This window comes from Lytechinus pictus, chromosome 9, assembly GCF_037042905.1.
Source record: "Lytechinus pictus isolate F3 Inbred chromosome 9, Lp3.0, whole genome shotgun sequence".
Lineage (NCBI taxonomy): Eukaryota > Metazoa > Echinodermata > Echinoidea > Temnopleuroida > Toxopneustidae > Lytechinus > Lytechinus pictus.
The window spans coordinates 20,517,241-20,545,157 of record NC_087253.1 but is presented as its reverse complement, the minus strand read 5'-3'; the positions used below and the strand labels follow the sequence as shown (position 1 = coordinate 20,545,157).

The 27,917-nt window shown below is 35.8% G+C and overlaps 2 protein-coding genes across 2 annotated transcripts; both read left to right on the top strand.

Annotated features, from left to right (window-relative positions):
* Positions 1–229: 229 nt before the first annotated feature.
* On the top strand, positions 230–11,781 carry LOC129267550 (tripartite motif-containing protein 2-like). Its single transcript, XM_064104341.1, has 3 exons — positions 230–321; positions 9,312–10,436; positions 10,512–11,781. The coding sequence occupies exons 2-3, from the start codon at positions 9,330–9,332 to the stop codon at positions 11,229–11,231; spliced, it is 1,827 nt and encodes a 608-aa protein (XP_063960411.1). The 5' UTR covers positions 230–321; positions 9,312–9,329; the 3' UTR covers positions 11,232–11,781.
* A 9,510-nt stretch (positions 11,782–21,291) lies between these two features.
* On the top strand, positions 21,292–25,062 carry LOC135155412 (uncharacterized). The gene is made up of 2 exons (XM_064104340.1): positions 21,292–21,430; positions 22,460–25,062. Exon 2 carries the CDS (start codon positions 22,478–22,480, stop codon positions 24,473–24,475), a length of 1,998 nt encoding a protein of 665 aa, XP_063960410.1. The 5' UTR covers positions 21,292–21,430; positions 22,460–22,477; the 3' UTR covers positions 24,476–25,062.
* The last annotated feature ends 2,855 nt before the right edge of the window (positions 25,063–27,917 follow it).

The following is a 27,917-nucleotide window of genomic DNA, read 5'->3' as shown; positions in this document are numbered from 1 at the left end:
CATTAAACCTTCGATTCTCTGGTCGCTTAATTATAACCATCCATTAGGTAAAATGAAAATAAAAAGAATCCTCGTTCCGCTGAATTAAAGTAGATGAATACACAATTGAAACATGTCTAACAGGTCGTTGGGAATTCCCAGTCATTAAAAATAGTCTGGTATTGAACTCAAGTTCGAATAGCAACGCTGTGTTGGCACACGATACACCACTGTGACTTGACAACGCCCAAGCAGGGCATATCGATAGAACTATACCCCGTACAACACCACTACTCTGATCAAACTGAGATATATGCTATCAAGGAACACAAGGAGATTGAGGTAAGCATATTAAATGATACATGCTTATTCCAAATATTATCTATTTTACACATTCAAATCTCATCATGTATGAGAAACGTGTCGGATTTGAAACCACACTCTGTTTGATGTGTGTTGTTTAATGAATATATCTTCAGTACTATTGGAATGTCATTTACCTTAATAATGCAATAATTACCAGTGAGAAAATTGTAACATCATACTCTATGAACGGACAGGATCGAAACAAATACAATTATATAACTAGCACATCAATGATGTGGAGCTCATCCGGCATCTTGCAACAAAATTTAACTCATGTTTTAATTTCAGCCCAGTTGACAATTGTCAGGATAGAAATTTAATTACAGATGTATTTCAGTTGAGTTATTTGGTCCAGGTTAGGGTAGGCATGTAGACAAGCATGTATCTATATGTTTTGAATACTTTGAAAGCAAGCATTGGGAACGCTTGATACCCCCCCCCCCCCTTAGAGTACAAGTGTACCAGGTTTATGTCATATTTTATACAGGTGTTCGAAATATTTCTTTAGGAGAAGCATTTTCATACAGGTGTTGTAAATAACCAAAAGTGATCTAGCATTGATGAGTGTAGATGTATAGATACACAGGAAGTGTCTTTTATGGCTTTTATTACATAACATAATAGGAATGTGTTGCTTTATGCACTCATCTGTTATCGAAATTCTTTGAATTACTTTATAGAAATCTTACAGTTAGTCCTAGTAACGGTAGGGTATATTAGGAGGTTAATTTCAGTAATTCAGAGAGAACCACCTAAGCTAGAATAGACTACAGATGTTCGTATAGGCAGTCTAAGTTATAACTGAGGGACTACGCCGGTGACGAGATAACGACCCCAGCTGCCGCCGGTTCTCCACCGACATGATTGGTCAAAATTCATGTCATCTTTGGGGGCTCGATCTCGTCCAATAATTCGTTGAAGCCACATCTCTGATCTGAGGGCTACTCATCAGGGGGTAACTGTCTGCGGAGGCCGAGGCCGAGTGGAAGAGACATCGCAAGCTGCGGAGGCCAGGAACTGGACCGACTACCAGGGCCGAGTGGGGCATGTCAAGCCAGAACAGATGACCGGGGCTCTATTCAACTATTGTTTAAGTTAAGTTATATTTTGTTATAACCATGTATATTTCCATGTAAATCATTGTAAAAGATATCAAAGGAAACCACATAATGATTTAAGAGCTTTGATTAAATCTTTTACTAACTGTATTTATCAGTTTTACGTATTCTTTATTTGGCGTCAAGCAGCAGTAGATAAATAATTAAAAAAAGTCACTTCCCACGTGACAATTTGGAGGTCCCACCGAGACACTGCTGCTTGAAATAATTCAAAATTATTTAGGAAAGAAATAAATCTGTGGTCATCTTTCCGAATGGATACTTTAATGATGGTCTATTGGTAATAGCTCTTAAAAGTATTTCTCCCCAAGGTGTGCATTGAAGCCTTGGTACTATAATCATACTTGCTATGCTTGAATTTACATTTGGATAGTACAGTGAATTATTGTGGGAAATTTTCGCTAGGAAAATATATTTCATACCTTTTTCGGCCGGGTAAACAGCATTTAGGGAAAGCAGACCCTGTTTTAATTCTATGGTATATAGTGGGCTGTTGGTCGTTAGGATAAAGGATATGTCGGGAAGAACCGTTTGTTCTTAATTCACATAATTACTGTCTATTCTTACGGGTAACTCGTTGGCATGGTAGCAAGCATTGAATGTTCAAGTTTACGTGCTTGAATAGATTCCAGTGTTGAATTTGACTAGGCTTTGAATCCTCTTGTGTGAAGTGGATTGGTGTGGTTCCGCATGGTTAAATTGTATGCTCATTGGGAGATACATTCTAGTGTGCTTGATAAAAGGCACTAGGGGTTTGGCATTTGTTGCCAGGTGTTAAAGCTTTTGCTTTGTTTATGCGGATGGTTAAAGCCTGTTAGGATATTTGAATTTGTTGGAATCTATTGTTAATAGTCGCTATGGCTAGCATTGAACAAATGAAAGAATTTTCCACGTTAGGTAGGGAAATGGGCCTTAGTGGTGGCGAGTTGAGTAGGTTTGTGTCTGAGCGTTGCCAGGCGATAGAACGTGAGAAAGAAATTAAGGCTGAGCGTGAAGCTCAAGAAAAGGAAGCTTACGAACGTGAGCGTGAACGAGAAAAGGAACGTGAGCATGAACTGAAGTTAGCGCATATGCGTAAGGAAGAGGTGAATAATGTACCTCAGTTAGGTGGGATAAAACTTGAAGTACGTCGTTTTGACGATGCCCACGATAAGTTCGATGCTTACATAACCAAATTTGAGATGTTAATGAAAAGCCAAAGAGTTTCTGATGACTTATGGGTAATATATCTAATCTCTAATCTAACAGGGAAAGCTTTAGATGTAGTGAATAGGATGAATGTACATGATCGCCAGAAATATACCGCGGTAAAAGATGAGCTGATGCAATACTATCATCTCACTGAGGAAGGGTATAGGCGAAATTTCAGATCAAGTAGGCCGTTAAACTCTGAACGTCCCAAACAGTTTGCTACTAGAATGAAGGCTCATTTTGATAAGTGGGTAGAGGCGGCTAAGATAGATAGTAGTAGAGGGGCTCTTGAGGATCTGATGTTGCGAGAGCAATTTTTGACTGATTGTCCAAAAGAGGTTGCTATTTTCATTAGGGAACGAAAATGCATGAATTTTGATGAAGCCGTTAATTGTGCGGAAGTTTATGTTAGTGCGCATGGGCCTCATGTGTTCTCTAGTGGGCAGAAACCCGAAAAGTTCCGATCAGAGCCGAAGTTTGGTAGAAAGAGCCCTCCGTCAAGCCCATTAAGAAAAACTGCAGGTATTCAGAAATCGGGTGAAGTTCAGACTAGATTCAGGAAGAATGAAGGTAATAAGCCTTATCAAACGAGAGGGTGTTACATGTGTGGGAATCCTAATCACATAAAGAGGGAGTGTCCCATGTTGTCCAGGCCTGCGGCGGCTCAAGGTATGCTGTTTGTAGGGGGAGGAGGCCCTAAGTTAGACATTGGTGAGGGGTGTCCTCAGGTAAATGAAATAGAGTCTGAAGTTGTAGACATGACGGCATGTTGTATGTCTGTTGAGTCCGTGGTCGATGATTTCGATAATAGGGACGAAGCTATTGAAAAAATTGGAATAGCTGATGATATCGATTCAATGGGCGATGATTTGTTTGTCGTATCTGGGAGATTGATGCCTGGGAATGTTCCCGTGTCAGTGTTGCGTGATACAGGTTGCACTGCCTGTGTAGTGAAAGAGGCATTGGTTAGGAAAGATCAGTTTATAGGTCAATATCGAGCAGTCAGGTTAATAGATACTACAATCAGGCGTTTTCCATTGGCTAAGATAGTTGTAGATTCGCCGTATTTCGAAGGAGAGATTGTGGCTGTGTGTCTGCCCGATTGTTTGTATGATCTAGTTATTGGTAATGTAAAAGGGGCTCGTAAAGCGAGTGACCCCAATTTACATTGGGTCCCGAAGAATGATGTTGAGGTCGTTGGTGTGGTAGAACAGAAGGAAGGAATAGATAGGGAGTGTTCAAGTGACTTGAAGTCTGACGCTGAAGGCGTGATTTCGGAGGAAGTTGATGTTGAATTGCAGGCGGTTCAGACTCGTTTGCAAAAATTGAGAGACTCTAAGCCCATTAAAGGCTTGACTTTGGTTGACCCTTTAGTTAACATAGTATCCAATGAGTTTTTGACAGAACAAAAAGATGAGGTAACGTTAGGCCCTCTATGGCAGAGAATTGATATGCTTAACAATTCACAGTACAAGTATTTGTGTGAACGTGAGCTTCTGTTCCGACAGAAAAAGGATGGAAATGATCGAGGTATAGGTCCTAAATTCCTTGTAGTTCCCCAGTCTCGAAGAGAAGAGATAATGCAAGTTGCGCATGAGTCATTACTAAATGGACATTTAGGTATCAATGATACACTGTCTAAGACCAAGGCGCAGTTCTTCTGGCCTGGGATGTCAGAATATGTTGCAAATTTCTGTAGGTCATGTGTAATATCTCGGAAAAATGTGGTGGAGGCTCATGTTTGTAACAGAGTCGATATTCCCTCGGTCAATATGTGTAACTTAGGTACTCGAGTCGTTTCGGATCTGATGTTTGAAGCATCTAATTTGTTGCCAGTCAAGCGACTGACCAGTTCTCGGTACTATCCTGCGAAATTATGTAACTGGTTGCTCAAGCGTTGCAACGTTGTGAAGTCTGTTTTGAAACGATTGTGCACCAAAGAAACGTCAGAGTCGGATAAATATCCGCCTTGAAAATAAACGAGCGAATTGTAAGACAGATTTTGTGCCTACAATGTTTTAAGTTTCGCTTGGTCTCGAATAGAAAACAAAGCTGTTAATTTAATGAAGAGATTACTGTAAATATTGACTTTTACCCAAAACCATTTATTTCATTTATAATGGTATATGAAAAAAAAAATCATTTCAATATGTTTAGAGTATATACATGACAGATACTTCATGAAGGTTTTCTCATTTCTTTCAGGAACCCTGGAACCAGCACACAACGTTCACGCTTCAACAGGCTCTTCAGTAATTCTGTAATTTTTAGGTTTAGGCAACTGTGTGTGGTAGGGCTTAGTTATACATAGTATAGGTTAGTTTAGGGCCGATAGATTTTAGTTAAGTTGATTTAAGATTGTAATTGTAGTTTTAAGAAAAAAGAATCATGTTTATTTCGTAAAATTGAAATAATGAGCCATTTGTTAATTGCTCTAAAAGGAAAAACTTGAGTCATTTTAATGATACTATTCAATTGTGAAATGTTTCGACTATATATAAATCACTTTAAAAAAAAAAGGAAATACATCTCATTCATTCATTCATTGAAATAATGTTGAATATAAAGTTAAAATTTGAATTGACAGTTTGCGAAATTATATGCTGCTTTCTTGCAGATTCAGAAGTGTTCTAAATTATACACTGCATTTTAACATTACATTAAAAAAAAATTATACTTTTGACTAGTCAGGATTTGAATGAAAAGTAAAACTCATATCTTGCATGTCATATATATATACATACCTGTGTCAACGATATTGTCTCTCAGATACGAGACATCTTGTTTTTATATATGAAATGTCATTTTGAATTTCCAAATCTTAAAAAAAAAAAGTGATTTACTTATTTTGGAAAAAGACTGATTTTGATTTAGCAAAGCAATGTTTAAAAGTTGTAAAAGATGTAAAAATTTCTGTGATGTAGAATTTTAAACCACAATATAAAAATCATTTCACTTTGTTAAGAAAATACAATTTTAAGACAGTTTAATGATTTTGGTTTAAAACCATGCAGTTTTTAAGCACTGTACTTTATAAAAAAAAGTTAAAAAGTTTACTGAATTTGATAATTCTCTTTATTTTATCTTAAACAAGTTTTAAATTGATTGTAGAAATTAATTCAAAACAGCTTTTGCAAAACACATTGACATTTGGACTGTTATCTTTAAAAGACGATATGTTTTAAAACTTTAATACAGATGGCTTATTTGGAATAAGCTCTTGACATGTATATTTGGATGTTTATATATCTTTATATGTATCACTGAATGTAGATAATGAACTATTCGTAATAATATGGATAGTTAACTTTTTCATTATGATAGAGATTTGAGTAATACCTTGTTAAAGGAGACTCTGTTATAAATTTCTTTAATGGATATAATTCAGGTTCCCTTAATTTTATCTTAAGGTGGGGGATATTGTCAGGATAGAAATTTAATTACAGATGTATTTCAGTTGAGTTATTTGGTCCAGGTTAGGGTAGGCATGTAGACAAGCATGTATCTATATGTTTTGAATACTTTGAAAGCAAGCATTGGGAACGCTTGATACCCCCCCCCCCCCCTTAGAGTACAAGTGTACCAGGTTTATGTCATATTTTATACAGGTGTTCGAAATATTTCTTTAGGAGAAGCATTTTCATACAGGTGTTGTAAATAACCAAAAGTGATCTAGCATTGATGAGTGTAGATGTATAGATACACAGGAAGTGTCTTTTATGGCTTTTATTACATAACATAATAGGAATGTGTTGCTTTATGCACTCATCTGTTATCGAAATTCTTTGAATTACTTTATAGAAATCTTACAGTTAGTCCTAGTAACGGTAGGGTATATTAGGAGGTTAATTTCAGTAATTCAGAGAGAACCACCTAAGCTAGAATAGACTACAGATGTTCGTATAGGCAGTCTAAGTTATAACTGAGGGACTACGCCGGTGACGAGATAACGACCCCAGCTGCCGCCGGTTCTCCACCGACATGATTGGTCAAAATTCATGTCATCTTTGGGGGCTCGATCTCGTCCAATAATTCGTTGAAGCCACATCTCTGATCTGAGGGCTACTCATCAGGGGGTAACTGTCTGCGGAGGCCGAGGCCGAGTGGAAGAGACATCGCAAGCTGCGGAGGCCAGGAACTGGACCGACTACCAGGGCCGAGTGGGGCATGTCAAGCCAGAACAGATGACCGGGGCTCTATTCAACTATTGTTTAAGTTAAGTTATATTTTGTTATAACCATGTATATTTCCATGTAAATCATTGTAAAAGATATCAAAGGAAACCACATAATGATTTAAGAGCTTTGATTAAATCTTTTACTAACTGTATTTATCAGTTTTACGTATTGTTTATTTGGCGTCAAGCAGCAGTAGATAAATAATTAAAAAAAGTCACTTCCCACGTGAGTTATATTCGTGACATAAGCCTTTCCGGTTATTATGAATGAATTTCGTATAAATAAGCACTAATAATTTTCTGGTCACAATTTCTAAATTCTGTGCAGAATCATGGTGAACCTCATGTAGCTCTCAGATGGACCCCCCCAAAAAAAAATCAAATCGGTCAACAAATGAATAAACAATTAAAAAAAAATATGTATAAATGAACATATTTAATGAGTTTCAAAATTTTGTGTAGAAGTTTTGTATCCCCACCTAGAGCTATCATATACATGTAAACCAAACAAAGTTGAAATTGATCAACAAAAGGAGAAGAAAAAAACCACGTTTTTATGAATTTATGAATAAATTTTGCATAAATTAGCATAAACAATTTTCTAGTCAAAATTTCAAAATTCTGTGTAGAAGTGATCTGAACCACATGAAGCTTTACCAGATGGAAGCAAAAAAAAAATCAAAATTGGTAAACGAATAGGAGAGGCATTTTTTTTTTTGGGGGGGGGAATTTAGAAAAATGTGCATAAATTTTTAGAGCACATTAGTGACTTTCCAAGTTCTGTGTAGAAGATTTTAATCCCCCACCTAGTGCTATTAAGCAAACAGAATTGAAATCGGACTTGAAATGAGGAAGAAGCATTTTGAAATTGTGGATGGACGACAGACGACGGACACCACGCCACGGCATTAGCTCATCTGACCCTTCGGGCCGGATGAGCTAAAACCGTTGTTTAAGGGGGAGATCAGATTTGTTTTTCAACCATGGAGTAATGGGGGAAAATGAAAACTCATACTTTTTTCAAGCAATGATATTCCTCTTTGCATCTCCTCATTTCTTTTCTTATTCCACCTTGCCACTTTCCTCCCACGCCCCAAGCACCTTTTCCCATTCCCCCGTTCTTCTTCCTCCTCTTCCCTCCTTTTCCAATGTCCCCTTCCCCCCTTTTTCCAATCCACTTCCTCTCCTTTTCCAATTACCCTTCCTCCTCCCCCTTCTTTTGTTCATTCCAGTTTTTCCTCTCCCCTCATTTTATCATTCCCCTTCCTTCCTCTCCCCTCCTTTCCCCACCCCCTTCACCATTCCCCATTCTTTTCCAATTCCCCTTTCTCATATTCCCCCTTTTTCCAAATTTCCCTCCCCCTCATTTTATCGTTCCCCATCGCCCTTCTCCACCCCTCCTATTTTGGTCAAGAGCGGGAACCTGGGCTAACACCCCTGGCTCCTCCACTGATAACACTTTCAGGGCCCGTTGCAGAAATACTTACGTTTAATCATAACGAAAAGAATCAATCGCAAGTCCCTATAATACACGTGTAACACTGGAAATATTATACAGAAGTGTCGTAGCGTGGTGATTGTTCAATGTTACAAGATACGAGACAAATCAAGAGTCTGTCACACAATGATTACAGTTCATCAGTAGATTTATTCCAAAGATCAATATTGATTGAAGACGAAGATATAAAATATGTATACAGTGGAACAAAATATAGCTGGTTATAAAAAGGCTGTTATAGTATAAGGTACTCCCCAACAAAGGCCATATGGTAGCCCCTAAAAGGGATGGCAAGGGAAACCAAGTACGCAGTGTCCTCTCGTCAAGAGACGGAGAAGAGAAGTCCTTTCTTAATATATCTTGGGGGTACAACTCTTAGTTTTGCACCATTAGGGGGGAGGAGTTAAACAATGTATCGACTAATCAAGAAAGAAGGGTGGAGCATGACAAAAATGAAAGTTTATTTGCACCTGAAGTCAGGGAGATACTATCTGGGGAGGAGGTTGGATGGAGGATAAAGCACCTCATTATTAGGAATTATAAACACAAAATGCAAGGATAATTATGGTCTCTTAGGAGGAATTGTAAACATAATGCAAGGATAAGGCTACCACATCAATCTGTGCAAACAGGTGATGGATGTGTGGTCATTAGCTCTAAACAAAAGGAGTTGTGTCAATGGACAAAAGAGCATTGAACTTACTTTTACTATTTGGAGTTTGAGAGTGTACACAAACATCCAAGCATGTTTAAAAGTATAATCAGTTTGGCAAAAATATGAAATGCAGAGTGCTATACACGCATTCCGTTGGTTGCAAACAAAATTGCGATTGGTATTTTGAGTTGCATAACGTCACAACTTTTCTGCAACAGGTCAATACGGAGATTAATCTAAGCTATGGAAATCTTTTATTTTAATTTGTCCCGAGGTATGGTTTGTGCATGTATATGATTATTCATTGTTTTATTAATTATTTTTCAGTCTTCTAACAATCTAACCATGGCTGAAGCATTAAAGACTGTCATCTCCCAGAGTACAGAGTGTCCAGTTTGTCTTTCTACATTCATCGATCCCAAGATCCTGTCTTGTTCTCACACTTTCTGCAAGACTTGCCTGGACAACCTCTTAAAGTGCCACGGTAACTGTCAGATTCGATGCCCTGTCTGCAGAGCTGTCACGCAGGTCCCAAACCAAGATGTCGGCAAACTACAGGTAAATCTTGCGTTGAAGAGTCTGATAGATGACATGGAGGGCCAACCTCAGATTTGCACAAATTGTAAATCCAATAACAAGCCCCATGCTGATGTCTACTGCCAAGACTGTGGCAAGTATCTCTGCACCTCTTGTCTTAATACGCACTCTCAATGGGGAGACTTTATCGGCCATAACGTCATTGCCATGAGTGAGATCTCGTCAGGCAAGGTGTCTGTACGTAGATACCGCAAATGCAGGAAACACCCGAAAGAAGATGAATGTTGCTTCTGTTCCACCTGCAGGAGATTCACATGCTTCAGATGCGGTGTGATGGAACATAAAGACGAGGGACACCAGGTTGTCGAGGTAGCTACCTATGAGGACAAACACATGGAGGGTATCGAAGACCTGAAATCAAAGGTGGAGAAGAAACAATCATCCTTTCAGAAGTACATTGAGTTCATAGATGAACAGAGCAAGAGTGTTGACAATGCCAAGAAACAGTGTACAAGTGACATCAACAAAGCATATTATGATGCAGTCCGGCAGTTGTCAGAGAAGAAAGAAAGCCTGCTAAGAGAAGTCAAGGAAACCACCGAAGGAGTAGCGAAAGAACTGAAAAGCATGAAGACCACGGCTCAGAAGCACATCAATCAGTTGACGACTTTGGCTGAAATGGTGATTAACAAAACAAAGATACCGTTAGATATGGATACTTTGGCTACACACGACACTCTGTGTGAAGAGTTACGAGAGGTATGTGATCAAGAGGATCCTGACTACAAGCAGCCGAAGAAATCGGGCATAAAGGGGAAAAGTGTCAATTTTGAGAGAAATGTTGGAGTGAATGAGCTAGGCCTTGGAGAGATTGTTAATGTAGTTGAAAAGAACGTCGCCTTGCCCACAAAAAAGGTTTTTGATAAAAAGGACGTTTCTTTGCCTACTAATAAGATTGTTAATGTAAAGAAAGTTGCTTTGCCAGCTAAGAATAGCATGAATGCAATGGTTGGTACACCAGACGGTAGGATGGCAGTAGGATGTGATACAGGTGGCATCTCTATCTTCTCTTCTGATGGTAAGCTTCAGCATACAGTTCTGAAGGATGTTAAGATTGATGGGGTAGGGTTCCTCTCTGATGGTCGATGTGTTGTGACTGACAATTCTAACGATATCACACTGTACACGCCAGAGTACACAAAGTTGAATGTAATGTTTAAGACTCTAAGTCGAGATGAAGGTGGGTTTTCTGATCTCACTGTTGATGGTGATGACCTGATCTATGTGAGCTACTGGAAAGCCATGAAGATCTTGGTATTTTCAACGGCAGGTTGGCAAGCAATTAGGGAGATACCATGCAACGGGTATGAACCTCTGCAAATCACTAGTTACCGTGGTTCTCTTATCACTACATCAGTTGATACTATCAGATTTATAGACAAACAGGGTGTTATACAACATGAATTAAAGAAACTGGGTAGCCACCTTTACGCTGCTGTATCTCAATGTAATACAATCCTGGTAGCCAAGGTGGAGCTTGATGAAGATTTGGTGAGCATTGACGAGTATGCATATGAACTAAGACACATTCGAAACCTTGTTAATGATTACGCGATTGAGAAGTCGGGGATATATTGGTGTTACCTCCAGCAGTACCGATCAGGGGAGATCGCCTTCTGCACTCGGGATAACCTCTATATATTCCGCTAAAAATAATGGATGATATCAACATTGATATATAATATCACAATATCACAGAAGGGGGGGGGGATACCCACTGAGCTGCTATTTTTGGCTAAAGTAAGCTGCTATATTAGAGGGGAATACATGAGATAGTTGTTGGATCATTTCTTTCTCGTTTCTCACCCATACAAAAGCATTTCGCTGCTTACATCTTTTTATTTCCAACTTTGCATCTATGTAAACAAGCATCAGCTTTATCAGGTTTATCCTGTGTGGGGAAATTCTCGTACTTGAAAATCAAAGATAATGTTGTTAAATATTTCATGAGAAATCAAATGATTCTGTATCCATATACATGTGTATGATATTTGATTGGAAATGATTATGTTGGTAGTGATGTGTTTACCATATACCATTTATGTGCGTATACTTGTATTTCAGAAAATGGCACAAAAAATGTATAGAAAAAGCATAGTCAATGGATATCAATTTTTATTTTGAGCTTTGCTATTATTAAGCATCATCTTCATCATGTTTATCCTGAGTGGGGGATTTTCTAGTTCTTGTATGTTAGACATAATGCCATTAGACATTTCATGAGAATCAAATGATTCTCTAATTCATATACATGTGTATCATATTTGACTACCAATGACCATGGTGGCGGTGAGGTTTTTACCATTGATATTAACGAGTGTATATAACTGTTTATTTATATATATATACCTGTATTCTTTATTATGAAGAATAATTATCAAAATCCTTACAATGTATTTGTTTTCTGTTAGACATACGTATATGTATAGGCTTACTGTGTGCAAATAGTTTTCACTGTATTTGATGCGGAAATGGTTTGAATTACACTACTACTTTTTTAGGTATATAGTTCAATGCAATGATAATGCAATTATATGGAATAACTCGATTATGAAATCAAAAATAATTTTATTGTATTTCAGACAATGACACAAAAGATGTCTAGTAATAGTAAAGGCGTAATGAGTTAAGGGATGTAATTTTGGATCATCCTCACAACCTGATGTTTTTTTTTTATAGGTAGACCATTATTATTATTTTTATTGTTTTGTATATATTTCAATATTGTGAAAATTAACGAATTGAAATGAAACGGAAATAAACGAAATAGATTTTGACATAATATTCAGAATTATGAAATATTTAATAATGTTTTTTGAAATGTCTGTACCGGATTTTCCCTTTTTAGAGGATTCTCACTGAGTTGCCATTTTCTGTTAAAGTAAGCCGCTATTATATAGAACTACAAGAAACTGTTGATGGATCATTTCTCTCTCGTTTCTCATCCATAAAAAAGCATTTCGCTCCTTACAACTTTTTATTTTCAACTTTGCATGTAACAAGCATCATCTTTATCATGTTTATCCTGTGTGGGTAAATTTTAGTACTTGCATATCAGACATAATGTTGATAAATATTTCATGACAAACCAAATGATTCTCTATTCATATACATGACTGTAAATAATATTTGATTAGTAATGCCCATGGGGGTTGTGAGGTCTTTATCATTGATATCAAAAGAGGGTATATTATGCTATACTGTTTATTCGCGTATACTTGTATTTTTATACATAAGTTGGAATACATCGTGATTCTAGTCTATGATTATATCTAGACATGATTATAATGTGTAAATATATCAGTATTACTTTCATAGAAATGGTCTGGTCAACACTCTTCAGTTTTTTGCGAAGTACTTCAATTTCAAAATGCTATTATATTGAACAACACTAAAATAAAAATATTGCCGGCATTTCAGAAAATGGCATAAAAATGCATAAAAAAACAATTTCAATTGACCTCAATTTTTACTTTGAGCTTTGATATTATCAAGCATCATCTTCATGATGTTTATCCTATGTTGGGAAATTTTTAGTTCTTGTATTTCAGACATAATGTTATTAGATATATCATGAGAATCAAATGATTCTCTATCCAAATACAATTATATACTATTTGACTAGTAATGACCACGGCGGCGGTAAGATGTTTACCATTGATATGAAAAAGTGTATATAAGTGTTTATCTATGTTTATCTGTTTATCTTTGCAGAAATATAAATAATAATTATCATAATATTTACAATGTATTTTGTTTTTCTGGTAGACAAACGTACATGTATAGGCGTAGTGTTTACAAATAAATTTACCTGAATTTGATGCAGTAATGGTCTGAACTACAATGCTACTTTTTAAAGTACATAGTTCAATTTGATAATGCAATCATTTGGAATAACTCGATTTTAAAACGCAAATATAACTTTATTGTATTTCAGACAATGGCACAACAATGTACAGTAATAGTATAGGCGTAATGAGTTAGGGGATGTCAATTTGGTCCATTCACACAAGTCTGATTTTTTTATAGGTACACCATTATATTTTTTTTATTGCTTTGTATATATTAAAATTTTGTAAAAAAGAAATAACGAATTAAAGTGAAACTTAAATAATCGAAATAGATTTTGACATAATATTCAGAACATGATATATTCAATAATGCAATTTAAAATTTCTACATCGGATTTTCCCTTTTGAAGATGATTCAAATCGATAGAAGATCACGACAGATATGATTGCTAATACCACGGGAAAAAAATCAAACTTTATATCATTATTTGTTTTATTGTGTACATGTAAACTTATTATAGCAGAAATTCTCTTTCATTAAGAATCATATCCAGGTTGAAGAGAAAACGTTTTTCATTGGTCTTACCAAACTCATATATGCACGGGTCATACATTTCTTTAAAAAGTCAAATATCTTTTCGAATTTTCAATTTGGGTTTCGCGAGAAGCATACAACTACACATGCCATTTTGCACTTTGTTGATAAGGTTGCCACTGCCTTGGATAATTACTTGAGCACAATTGGTATATTAGATTTTTCCAAGGCTTTTGATACAGTTGAACATGCAACTTTGCTACATAAGTTATCCCATTATGGAGTGAGAGGTGTTGCGCTTGAGTGGTTTAGGAGTTATCTCACTGACAGGTGACAATTTGTATCTTTGAATAGAAGTAATTCCAGCTTGCAAACTGTTACAAATTGTGTACCTCAGGGGTCTCTTCTAGGACCTCTCTTATTCATACTGTATATAAATGATTTTCAAAATTCATCAAACAAATTATCCGTTATTTTCTTTGCTGATGATTCTAGTGTATTTTTGCCACATAGGAATCATCTAACCCTGATAGAAACAGTGAATTGTGAATTGCCTGGCAATGTAATGTTTAATGATGTCTGTCTTGAAAGAGTAAACTCAACTAAATTTCTTGGGTTATTTATTGATGAGAAATTGAACAGGAAACTTCGTGTAAATCATTTCTGCAAACTGTTGTCAAATACTGGTGTTATATACAAGTTGAGGTCAGTTTTCCCTAAAGAAATTTTATTCATATTATATTCCTCATTAAATGTTCCTTACTACTGTGTGCTTGCCTGGGGCAACTCACCAAAATTCAAAATTATTCATTGTTCAGAAGAGAGCTATTAGAATTATATGTAATGTCAGTTATCGTGCCCATATAAATGTTTTATTTCATGACAATCACTTATTGAAAGTGGAAGATATTAACTTTATGCAGTTAGGATCTATATGTATGATTTTGATTCAGGAAGTCTCCCTTCAGCCCTGGCACTGATATTTAAAAAGAATAGTCAATTACACAATTACAATACTAGACAATCTTCCACTCTCCATGTATCTCGTGCAAGAACAAAGTTCACTTTGTGCACTCTAGTTTGCACTGGACCCAGGTTTTGGAATGCACTTAACCCTGACATTACACATGCTGTCAGTTCTACAGTGTTTAAACGAAAATTAAAATCTTATTTACTGAGTAACTATGGAAGTGATTCGTAAAGCCTATATTTCGTGTGTTATTTAATAGTTAATGCTAAATTATCAATACGTTTCACCCCCCCCCCCTTTGCCGGACCTGGCTGGTCTCTGTCCTCATGTCCCCTTTTTTGTCCCTTTTGTACATAAATGTATTCCTCTTCTCTCCCTGCCTCTCTATTTAGTTATCATATTATATTATATTGTCATTTCTGTGTTGTTTATCCAATGTTCTTTGAATTCGTAATGAGGAACCATAAGTTACAAGCATTGCTTCACTTAGGTCTCCTCGCCTTCCTTCAAAATTATTTCGTTTCTGTCTTAAGCTGTATAATGTATTAAAAAACAATGTTTTCTGCATACTCTGTGTTATGTATACCTGTATGTTTTATCATGTACTCTGCTTATTGTTTCATACACACTTGTATGTTTGTCATGTATTCAAACTCAAAGTTGGAAGACAAATAAAATGAACTTATGAACTTATGAACTACCATTGAACAGGAAGATATGGTCCAACGAATGTAAAGGGCAGCAGCACCGCCGAGGGTTGCTACCACTACGTTCGTCGATATGATCCTTCTGAATGCAATGTTTGCTCTTCGCACAAATATGATAAAAAATTATGATATACAAATCTAGGAATAATAACATTTCACTTTTTAATAGTTATGTTCTTTATTACAATATTTCAAAAGAGATTCGATCATCCATTTGATCATTCCAAACCCGTGTGTATGATACTCTTTAATATATATTTTTTAGAAATTTGCTTTACGTTTTATTTGTTAAGATGTACGAACCCCAAAATGATATTGTGAATTTGGGAAATTTAATAATTGAAATGAAATTTAGAAATCTGGAAGATTAATAATATGACATAACATCTCAATAAAAAAAACCTTATGTGTTATAAAACATTAACAATTCAGATCTATATTTCATTTAATTTGGCTGTTATTATTACTGCTTTATTGAATTGTATTTTTTCCGATTTTAATGAAATAAATACCTTAGATGAGGACGTAACACATTCTTCTTATGTACTCGATTAATCAATAAAGTCTTTTTAAAAAATAAGAAGGAAGGAAGGAAGGAAGGAAGGAAAGAAAGAAGGAAGGGAGGGAGGAAATAAACAAGGAAGGAAGGAAAGAAAAAACAAGAAAGAAGGAAAGAAATAAAAAAAGAAAGATAAAAAGAAGGAAGGAATGGCAGGAAGGAAGAAAGAAAGAAAGATAGATAGAAGGGAAGAAGAAAGGAAGGAAGGAAAGAAGAAATGAACAGAGGAAGAAAAGAAATAAATTGATAAGAGAAAGGAAGCAGGAAACGGTTTCTAGAACGTTGATAATCTATTGCAAAATTCCTGTCAAATTACAATGAACAGACTACAGGTCATTGTCGAAAGTTGGTGGACCGTGAGAGTAGGCCTACATCGTCTTAAGATTCGGACCGGATGAAATATAACTGATTTGTCGTTTGCCTAGTCAGAGTCTAGGACGACACTACTGATTTGATTCACCGATTTTCGACAAAGACTGTTTTGTTATGAATAGCTATGGTCAAAAGATTCTCTGTGTTATAGAAAGCGGCTGTGAAGTGATTGTGAGAATGCCCTAATCAGGTGCGTTAGGAGGAAGAAGGAGGAACGCATTACTTGCTATCTTGTCTCTTCTCCAATCAAACATGTCCAATGGCATTTTTCCTTACAAAATATTGTTTGATTTTCTTTATTTTGTTTTCCTTCCTTTAGCATCTCTCTTTGTCTCTTTTTAGTATCTGTTTTTTTTTTGCTTATTTCTCACTCATTTTCTCCTTTTCTACTTAATCCCTTTCTGTTTTACCTCTTCCCTCCTATTCATCTTTCCCTCTTCAGTCTTTTCTTTGTTTGTTACTCCTCTATCTCCATCCACTTACTATCCTTACTACTACTACTACTACCATGGGTGTCGATCACGGGGGGGGGGGGGGGGGATGGGGGGATATATCCCCCCCAATATTTCAAGTAGGGGGGATGGCCTGTATTACCATCCCCCCCCCCAATAATTCAGGGTAGAAAAATTATAATAATGATGATGAAAAAATGAAAAGTTTGATCATGATGATTATAGTATGCCATCAATCAGTTTGTTTCCCTCACAATTTGTGTATATTGTTATTGAATAAAAACCTTCCTTTTCAGGACTATTAAACAGATGGGTGGAGGTTCAAGATGAAAAAAATGAAATGTTTATGTATATGATATTTTTTAACACATGACATAAAAGGACCCCAACGAAAAACGACTTTTGGTGTTCCGTCCCACCAATAGTGAATAAATTAATTTTAATAAATCAATTAATTCAAAAGGGTGGAAAAATAAACGGGAGTAAAAGGGTGGCAAGATAAATCGTCTAAGGAATGACCATATAGCTATTACAGTAATAGCTCTATGGAATGACGGTAAGCCCGATGGCGCACGAGAAGCCACACAGTTTGTAATTTGTGCTAGTCTTAATTGGTCCGAATCTGCATGTTATCATCATGCATTAAGAAAAAAGATATTGCCAGTCGGGTTAGATTTAAGAGAGAAGTTGTATACACAAAGGTGTCGATCCGGGGGGGGGGGGGGGCAGGGGGCGATCGCCCCGCCAATGAAAATATTGGGGGAACATATCGTTTTGCCCCCCTCCCAATAATTCCGCATGTGCAACTAAAAAATAAAATAAGATTGTAATGCTAGACTGAAACCAGCAAGCGAGATTGAGATACCAACTCGATTTTGATTTAAAATCGTGCTCAAAATGTCTGCTTTTCAGATTGGAATATAAAAAATTTCAGCTCGCGCTCGCATCATTTCTGTACCAAAACCCCATACTTTTCATGATTAAATAGGTGAATAGAACGTCCCGTTTTCAGTTCTATACCTCAAAAGAACTCCCGCTTCGATTTGCAATAATATTTTGTTGGATATATATCTTATCCTTTATTAAAAGCGTCCATTAAACTGTCTTTTTTTTCCAGATCGAAATATCAACATTTTCAGCTGGCGCTTTGCGCTCGCATCTATTGTTCTTCAAGATACCCATCTTAATAATTGGTACCAAAAATGCTTAGAATATCAAGCTTTCACGTCAGAATATAATTTTGTTTAGCTCGCTCTCTAGTGAGATACATGTATCTATGCTCCTCATGAGTTACTACAAACAAACCTAAACAGGTACATTTTTCCTGTTTTCATGTCATACTAAAAAAATTAAGCTCGCGCTTCGCGCTCGCATTGTTGGTGAGGGTGAGATATGTGTCTCTTTCTCATGGGTTATATATATATATATATATATATATGCATATATATATAAAATATAGGCCTATGTGTGTGGGGTGTAGGGGTATGTGGATGAGTTTGTTCGTTTTGTATGATCGAGCGCCTTTGGAACGTTGATTCATGATTTTGCCCCCCCCCCCCAATCTGAAAAATGGATCAACGCCACTGTGTATACATCATGCTCAATAAACAGATCACTATGTACATGGTCCAGACAATTTGTCCTTTTTTTTTCTTTCGTATGAGTTTAGAATAGGCTTACTTGTAACACAAATTGAATTTTCCAAAAAAAAAATTAAGTACAGTACACTACAACAATGAAGGAATTTCCAAGAACACCATGCATATCAATCACTCCCAAATGTCCTAACTTGTGATTTTAGTGGGGGTAATGTTGAAAGATCCCCATCCACAAGAACTTTTGTGTCAATCATCCCCCCCAACCAAGAATACCGATCGACACCCATGACTACTACCCTGGCTATCTTACAAAATAAACCTAAATCAGAAATCAACTTAATTTTTAACATTCTTGGATTATAAAAATAAAAGATTTCATATATTGAAAAAAATACACAAAGTCGGAAATATGATATCATCGGCTTGCTCATTGCATAAGACGACATGCCTAAATAAAAAAAAATGTTTCACCGAAATACTACAAAATTTACAATGTCAGTTTGTTTTTCCTCGTACGCTTTTGATGAGATTTTCAGTATGTTCGTTGTCTAATTGACTTTCTAATCATTATATTCAATCCTTGAGTATCACCCCTTTAAGAACTTTAAAGTATGTTGTAGTCATCAGTTGATCAGGGGCGGATCCAAGGGGAAGGGGCCCATCCAGCCTCAGCCCCCTATTTTGGGGGCAACCTGCAGGAAAAAGGTGTCCCTTTTAACTTGAGCGAAACGTTTAAAACAGAAAGAATGAGGTATCATACCCATGTTTAGTTTACGGCCTCGTAACGGCCGGCCCGACCTCACAGGCCTACTCGCAATGGGACCGCATTCCATTGGTTCACATGAACGCAAACCACGCTACCGGACACGTTTTAGCTGATATACAAACACAACTTACTCATCACTAAAAGTGTGTTGTTTTTAAAGAATTAGTGACATTAAATATGACATGACTATATTGGATTTATTACATTGGAATATTTTATTGGTTGACAGCATGCATGAATGTCAAGAAGAAGACTTGGTAAGTCACGCCTACTCTACCATATCTACATTGATTAATGCGTACCACAATCTCTCTTTTCTATTACAGTCATCAAGCCCCTAGCGCAGTGGCGTACCTAGGATTTACCACAGGGGGGGGGGGCAAAACCGTCCGCCAAAAAATTTGACAAGCAAAAAAAAAGAAAAGAAAAAAAAGGTCTTCGATCACAAATAAAGGATTTCGTAGCAGAAATAAATTGACAAGCAAAAAAAAAAAAAAAAAAAGGTCTTCAAGCTCGTCAGGGGGCATTAAAGGCCTTAAAGCTCGTCAGGGGGGGGGGGCAAAAAAGGTTTTTCAAGCCCGTCAGGGGGGGCAAACATACGTTTTTGCATGGGTTGTGACTCGTCAGGGGGGGCAGAGTGCCCCCTGCCCCCCCCCCGTAGGTACGCTAGTGCCCTAGCGTCAACTTTAGGTCATCTTAACGCCCTTTTATATGAAATCGATATTTTTTTCACATAGAGTGATTTACCTCAGAAACGCTGAAATCGCGTACGATAAGGGGTTTAATTTTAACAAAATTTTCTTGGGGAGGGCCCCAGCTAGATCCCCGGCAGGACGTACCTATGATGCCTGTTACGCCCCCCCCCCCCCGATTTAAAAATTCCTGGGATCCGTCCCTGTTAATTCCATCTTGAAAAGACAAAATGTCAAATCAGGATTTTCAGCTTTGTTGCCTCCAGCCAAATAAGATTGATTTCTGCTTTTTCATTTCTCTTTTCTTTTCTTCTTCTATTTTTCTCCTTTCTTATATTTCCTCCTCCTTTTTGCCCATTGTTTTCCTCTTGTCTCCTTTTATCTCTCACTTTCCCTTTTTTTACTATTATGTTTTCTTACTTTGATCTTTTGTTCCTTTCTCTTCCCGTTTTTTCTTATTTCATTCTTCTTTTCCCACCCTCTTTTCTTTATCAATGTTGACTTTGTTTCTTCTTCTTTCATCTTTTAATTGTTCATTTTTTTTCATTTTCTTTGCATCTTCTCTTTATTATTCCTTTCTTTCTTTGTTCCTTTCTGTCTTTCTTTCTTTTTTTTTTTTCTTTATTTCTTTATTTATTCCTTTGTACCTTTCTTTCATTCTTTCCTATTTCATTCATTCTTTTTTCTTTCTTTTTTTTTCTTTCTTTCTTTCTTTTTTCTTTCTTTGTTTCTTTGTTTCTCTTTTTTTCATTCTTTCTTTCTTTATTTATTTCTATCATCCTTTCTTTAATCATTTCTTTCTTTCTTTCTTTCTTTATCGATCTATTCATTTTATTCATTCCTTCCTTGTTCTTTTATTCTTTCTTCCTTCCTTCCTTTCATGCATTCTTTCCTTCTATTTTTTTTTTCTTTCTGTATTTTTTTTCATTTCCTTTCTTCCTTCGTCTCTACTTATGTTCCTTTTCAGTCCTACCACTTCTTTCATTATTTCCTACTTTCCTTCCTACTATTTCTTTCGTTATTTCTTTACTTTCTTCTTTCTCTATCTTTTTTTGTTCTTTTCTTTTTTTCTTCTCTAAACAAGTAAATAATATCCTACAAACATTCCGATTATTTTCAATCAGGTAAACAAAAAAACCATCAAACAACCGTTACGCTGAATTGAAGTACATGAATGCACAATTGAAACATGTCAAAGGTTACTGGGAATTCCCAATCACTAAAAATAGTTTGATATTGAACTAGAATTCGTAAACAACTGTAAATTTGCACACATTCAGTACGCACCATCATTGTGAATTGATGTAGCCAAAATATATAATACTGCTGCTATTAGACCCCGTATAATATTATTACTTCGATCAAACTGAGAAACATATCGTTTTTAATGGACATAAGCAGTTTGATGTAAGTATATTGAACAATTCATGCATTTTCAAAATATATTCTGTATCTATTTTACACATTCAAATGCCATATGTATAAATAACGTGTCGAATTTGAAATCACACTCTGATTGATATGACTTGTTTAATGATTGTATCTTCAATATTATTGGATTGTCATTTTTCTTTAATAATAACGCAATTATTACCAGTGAGAAAATTGTAACGTTCCTATCTATGAACAGACAGGATCGAAACAAATAAATTCCATAAAAATCGGTGTTTAGGGGTGATCAGACTTATTTTTCAACCCGGAAGTAATGGGGAAAATGAAAAGGTAAATTGCCGATTCGTCTAATGCCAATTCTTTCACTCATCACATGGTCTACCTTAATTTAGTCTAATGCCATTCCGTCAATCAATTTTTCGTCTAACAACCAATTGGTCCAATCATCACCTCGTTTAATCACAAGTTCGTCTATTACCATTTCGTCACACAACCAGTTGGTCTAAAATCCATTTTATTTTTATTCATTTTGTCCAATTAACACTAAGTCCAGTTAGATCAGATCATGGACTTAATGGCTATTGGACCAACTGGTTATTATATAACTTGGTGATTGAAAGGAATTGCAATTAGACAATGTGGATAGTGGACTAACTTATGCTAGACCAAATGATAGTAAACGAGTTTGGAAATTAGACGAAATGGCATTAGACTAATTGGAAATAAACCAATAAAAATACATACTTTTTAAAAAGCAATATTATTCCTACTTCTCTTCTCTTTTCATTCCTTTCCTTTCAACTTCGCAATTAATTCCCATCATCCCAAGCTCCTTTTCCTATTCCCCTTTCTCCTGTCCCCCTCATTTTATCATTCCCAATTTACCCTTGCTCCTCCCCCTCCTTCCCCTATTCGAAAACCCCAGGCGATCCTTTTATTACTCAGTGATGAAAGACAAATGACAGATTCTATGGTCCATACATGTATACTATTTTTCATTGTGTTTTGTAATTATTTTTCATTGTGTTTCGTAATTTTTTTTAGTCTCATAAAAATCTAATCATGGCTGAAGCATTAAAGACTGTCATCTCCCAGAGTACAGAGTGTCCAGTGTGTCTTTCTACATTCACCGATCCCAAGATCCTGTCTTGTTCTCACACTTTCTGCAAGACTTGCCTGGACAACCTATTAGAGTGTCACGGTAAATCCCAGATCCGATGCCCTGTCTGCAGAGCTGTCACACAGGTCCCAAACCAAGATGTCGGCAAACTACAGGTAAATATTGCTTTGAAAAGTCTGATAGATGACATGAAGGGCCAACCTCAGATTTGCACAAATTGTCAATCCAATGACAAGCCCCATGCTGATGTCTACTGCCAAGACTGTGGCAGGTATCTCTGCACATCTTGTCTTAATAAGCACTCTCAGTGGGAAGGCTTCATCGGCCATGACGTCATTGCCATGAGTGAGATCTCATCAGGCAAGGTGTCTGTACGTAGATACCGCAAATGTAGGAAACATCCGAAAGAAGATGAGGGTTGCTTCTGTTCCAGCTGCAGGAGATTCACATGCTCCAGGTGTGTTGTTATGGAACATACGGGAGAAGGACACAAGGTCATCAAGGGAGCAGCTTATGAGGACAAACACATGAAGGGTATCAAAGAACTTAAATCAAAGGTGAACAAGAAACGATCATGTTTTCAGAAGTACATTGATTTTATGGATGAAGAGATGAAGAGTGTTGACAATCCTGGAAAACCATGCACAAGTGACATCAACGAAGCATATGATGTTGCAGTCCGGCAGTTGTCAGAGAAGAGAGAAAGCCTACGAAGAGAAGTCAAGGAAACGACTGAAGGAGTAGAGAAAGAACTGGAAAGCATGAAGACCACGGCTAAGAAGCACATCAATCAGTTGACGACCATTGCTGACATGGTAACCAACAGAACGAAGATACCGTTAGATATGGATACTCTGGCTGTACACGACACTCTGTGTGAAGAGTTACGAGAGGTGTTGGATCACGATGATCCTGAATACGAGCAGCCGAGAAAAACAAGCAAGAAGGGGAGAAGGGTATTTAAGAGAAACATTGGAAATAATGAGCTAGGCCTTGGCAAGATTGTTAATGTAGTTGGAAAAGATGAGCTAGTCCTTGGTAAGATTATTCACGTATTGAAAATAATGATAGTTAGTTTTTGTATAGCTCATATCGCTCTACGGTATAATATTGCAGTTGGCCTTCGTAATATTTTTAACGTAAACCGAGTTGAAAAGAACATCTTTTTGCTTACTTATCATGCTTATAATATTGCTAATGTAAAGAACGTTGCTTTGCCAGCTAAAAGTAGCATGTATGCCATGGTTAGTACACCAGACGGTAGGATGGCGGTAGGATATTATACAGGTGGCATCTCCATCTTCTCTGCTGATGGTAAGCTTCAGCAGACAGTTCTGAAGGATGTTAACATTTTGGGGGTAGGGTTCCTTTCTGATTGTCGATGTGTTGTGATTGATAATAAAAAAAAAATCAGATTGTTCACACCGGAGTACACGAAATTGAATGTAATGTTTAAGACTCTAAGTCAAGTTGGGATTCCTCGGCTCACTGTTGATGGTGATGATCAGATCTATGTGAGCTACTGGAATGCCATGAAGATCTTGGAATTTTCATCAGCAGGTGGGCAAGCAATCAGGAAGATACCATGCAACGGGTATGTACCACTTCAAATCACTAGTTACCATGGTTCTCTGATCACTAGATCAGTTGATACTATCAGATTGATAGACAAACAGGGTGCTGTGCAACATGAATTAAATAAACCTGGTGGCGACCTTTATGCTGCTGTATCTCAATGGGATACAATCCTGATAGCCAAGGTGGAGGAGGATGAAGGTTTGGTGAGCATTGACGAGTATACATATGAATTAAGGCACATCCGAAACCTTGTTACTGATTACAAGATTGAGAAGTCGGGGATATATTGGTGTTTCCTCCAGCAGTACCGATCAGGGGAGATCGCCTTCTGCACTCGGGATAACCTCTATATATTCCGCTGAAAATAATGGATGATATCAACATTGATATAATATCACAATATCACAGAAGGGGGGGGGGGCGATCCCCACTGAGTATCCATTTTCTGCTAAAGTAAGCTGCTATAATATAGAAATACATGAGATAGTTGATGGATCATTTCTCTCTCGTTTCTCACCCATACAAAAGCATTTCGCTGCTTACAACTTTTTATTTTCAACTTTGCATGTATCAAGCATCAGCTTTATCAGGTTTATCCTGTGTGGGGAAATTCTCGTACTTGAATATCAAAGACAATGTTGTTAAATATTTCATGAGAAATCAAATGATTCTGTATCCATATACATGTGTATGATATTTGACTGGAAATGATTATGTTGGTAGTAATATATTAACCATATTAACCATTTATGTGCGTATATTTGTATTCTTATGCATAAATTGGAATATATCGTTATTCTATGCTATTATTCTATCTAGACATGATTATAATGTGTAAATATATAAATATTACCTTCGTGGAAATGTTCTGATCTACACTCTTCAATATTCTTCGAAGTACTTCAATTTCAAAATGAAATTATATTAAATAACTTGATTGTGAAACACCAAAAAAAATTATTACCGGCATTTCAGAAAATGGCACGAAAATGCATAAAAAAGCAACGTCGATGGACCTCAATTTTTATTTGAGTTTTGCTATTCCAAGCATCATTTTCATCATGTTTATCCTATGTGAGGGAATTTATAGTTCTTGTATTTTAGACGTGATGTTATTAGACATTTCATGAGAAATCAAGTGATTCTCTATTCAAATATAATAAATGTAAATAATGTTTGACTAGTAATGGCCATGGTGGCAATGTGATATCTACCATTGATATTAAAGAGTGTATGCCATAATTGTACTGTTTATGCGCGTATATTTGTATTTTCATGCATAAATTGGAACATGTTTTGATTCTATCTAGATATGATTATAATGTGTAAATATATAAATATCATCTTCATGGAAATGGTCTGATCAATACTCTCCGATATTTTTAGAAGTAGTTCAAATAAAAAATGCAATATTTGAAATAACTCGAATGTGAAACACACACAAACAAATTATTGTATATTTCAGAAAATGGCACGAAAAATGTATAAAAAAAAGCAACGTCAATGGATTTCAATTTTTATTTTGAGCTTTGCTATTATCAAGCATTATCTTTATCATGTTTATCCTGTGTGGGGAAATTTCTATTTCTTATATTTTAGACATAATGCCATTAGACATTTCATGAGAATCAAATGATTTTCAATTCAAATACATATGATATTTGACTAGTAATGACCATGGTGGCAATGTGATATTTACCATTGATACTGGTGGTAGTGAGGTTTTATCCTTGATATTAAAGAGTGTGTATAACTGTTTTTCTATGTAAACATGTATTCTTTGCATAAATAGGAAGAATAATTATCATAATCCTTACAATGTATTTGTTTTCTGGTCGACATACGTACATGTATAAAACTACTGTGTACAAAAAATTTCACCTGCATTTGATGCGGAAATGGTTTCAACTACAAAACTACTTCTTAAGTGCATAGATCAATGCAATGATAATGCAATTATATGGAATAAGTCGATTATGAAACAATCACAAATAACCTTAGTGTATTTCAGACAATGGCACAAAAAATGTACAGTAATAGTATAGGCGTAATGAGTTAAGGGATGTCAATTTGGGCCATTCCCACAAGTCTGATGTGTTTATTATTACAGGTACACCATTATTTTAATACTTTTTTACATTTTTTGGGTATATATTTCAATTTTGTAAAAATTAACGAAATTAAATGAAACGAAATAGATTTTGACATGATATTCAGAATATGATATATGAAACAATGTATTTAAAATTTCTTCATCAGATTTTCCCTTAATATGTAGAGGATTCAATTCAATAGAAGATCCCGTCAGATATGACTTGCAATTTACACGAAAAAAAATCAAACTGTATATCATAATTTGTTTTGTCTAGATGTAAACTTATTTTAGTATCAATTTTCTTTCATCAAGAGTCATGAGTATAACGTGAATATCCAAGTTGAAGAGAAAACATTTTTGATTGGTTTTACCATTGAACGGAAGATATGGTCCAACAAACGTAGAGGGCAGCAACACTGCCGAGGGTTGCTACCCACTACGTTCATTCATATGGTCCTTATAAATGCAATGTTTGATCCTCGCACAAAATATGATCAAGAATAATAATATACAAATCTAGGAATAAGAACATTTAACTTTTTAATTCCCCTGCTCACATGAGCTCTAAAGAACAAGTTACCCGTAGAATCAGTTTATTCAAAGATAAATCAATTATGTTCTTTATTAAAATAATTCAAAAGAGATTCGATCATCAATTTGATCATTCTAAACCCGTTTGTATGATACTCTTGAATATATAATTTTTAAAAATTTGCTCTACATTTTATTTCTTCTTAAGGTGTACGAACCCCCAAATTACATTGTGAATTGTGTAAATTAAATAAAGGAAATCTGGAAAAGAGTGTCAATATAATAACATAATATATCAATTAAAAAAAGCTTATGTGTTATAAAACACTTACAATTCAGATCCATATTTTATTCAATTTGGCTGTTACTATTACTGTTTAATTGTATTGTATTTTTTCCGATTTTAATGAAATAAATACCATAGGTGAGGACATAACAAATTGTTCATATGTACTCGATTAATCAATAAAGTGTTTTTGAAAAATAATCGGTGTGCCAGCAGTTTAGTATTGACTTGTTTAGGAAAAAATGGTAGAGAGATAAAAGGAAAGAAAGAAAGAAAGGAAGGAAGGAAGGAAGGAAGGAAGGAAGGAAGGAAGGAAGGACAAGAAAAAGGAAAGAAAGAAAGAAAGAAAGAAAGAAAGAAAGAAAGAAAGAAAGAAAGAAAGAAAGAAAAAAAGAAACAAAATAAAGGAAGTAAAAAGGAAAGAAAGAAAGAAAGTTCAAGTTCAAGTTTATTTTGCTCTCTGCATAAAAATGAACACAAATGTGGTAAAATACATAAGAACAAAGTTTACATAACATCAAAGACATAAAAAAAAGCATTGAGAGGGAAGCAGCCAAAAAGGAAAAGAATATCCTTATAAAAAGGCCGACCCAACTTACTTTAAAAAGAATAATAATTATTGACAATATCAAAAGTAAAAAAAAAACACTTAGAAGACAATACAAAGGCATAGATACACAAATGGTAAGATTTAGATTATATATATACAAAATATTCACAAACAGGTTTAATTATCAAATATAAAGTTTCTGAAGTTACGTTTGAAAATATTAAATGAACAGGATGTTTTCAAATTAACCGGCAAAGAATTCCAAAGTAGTGGGCCACGAAAGAAAATAGATTTATGAGAAAGGCAAGTTCTGATTTTAGGAAAGTGGAAGTTTGCAGCATT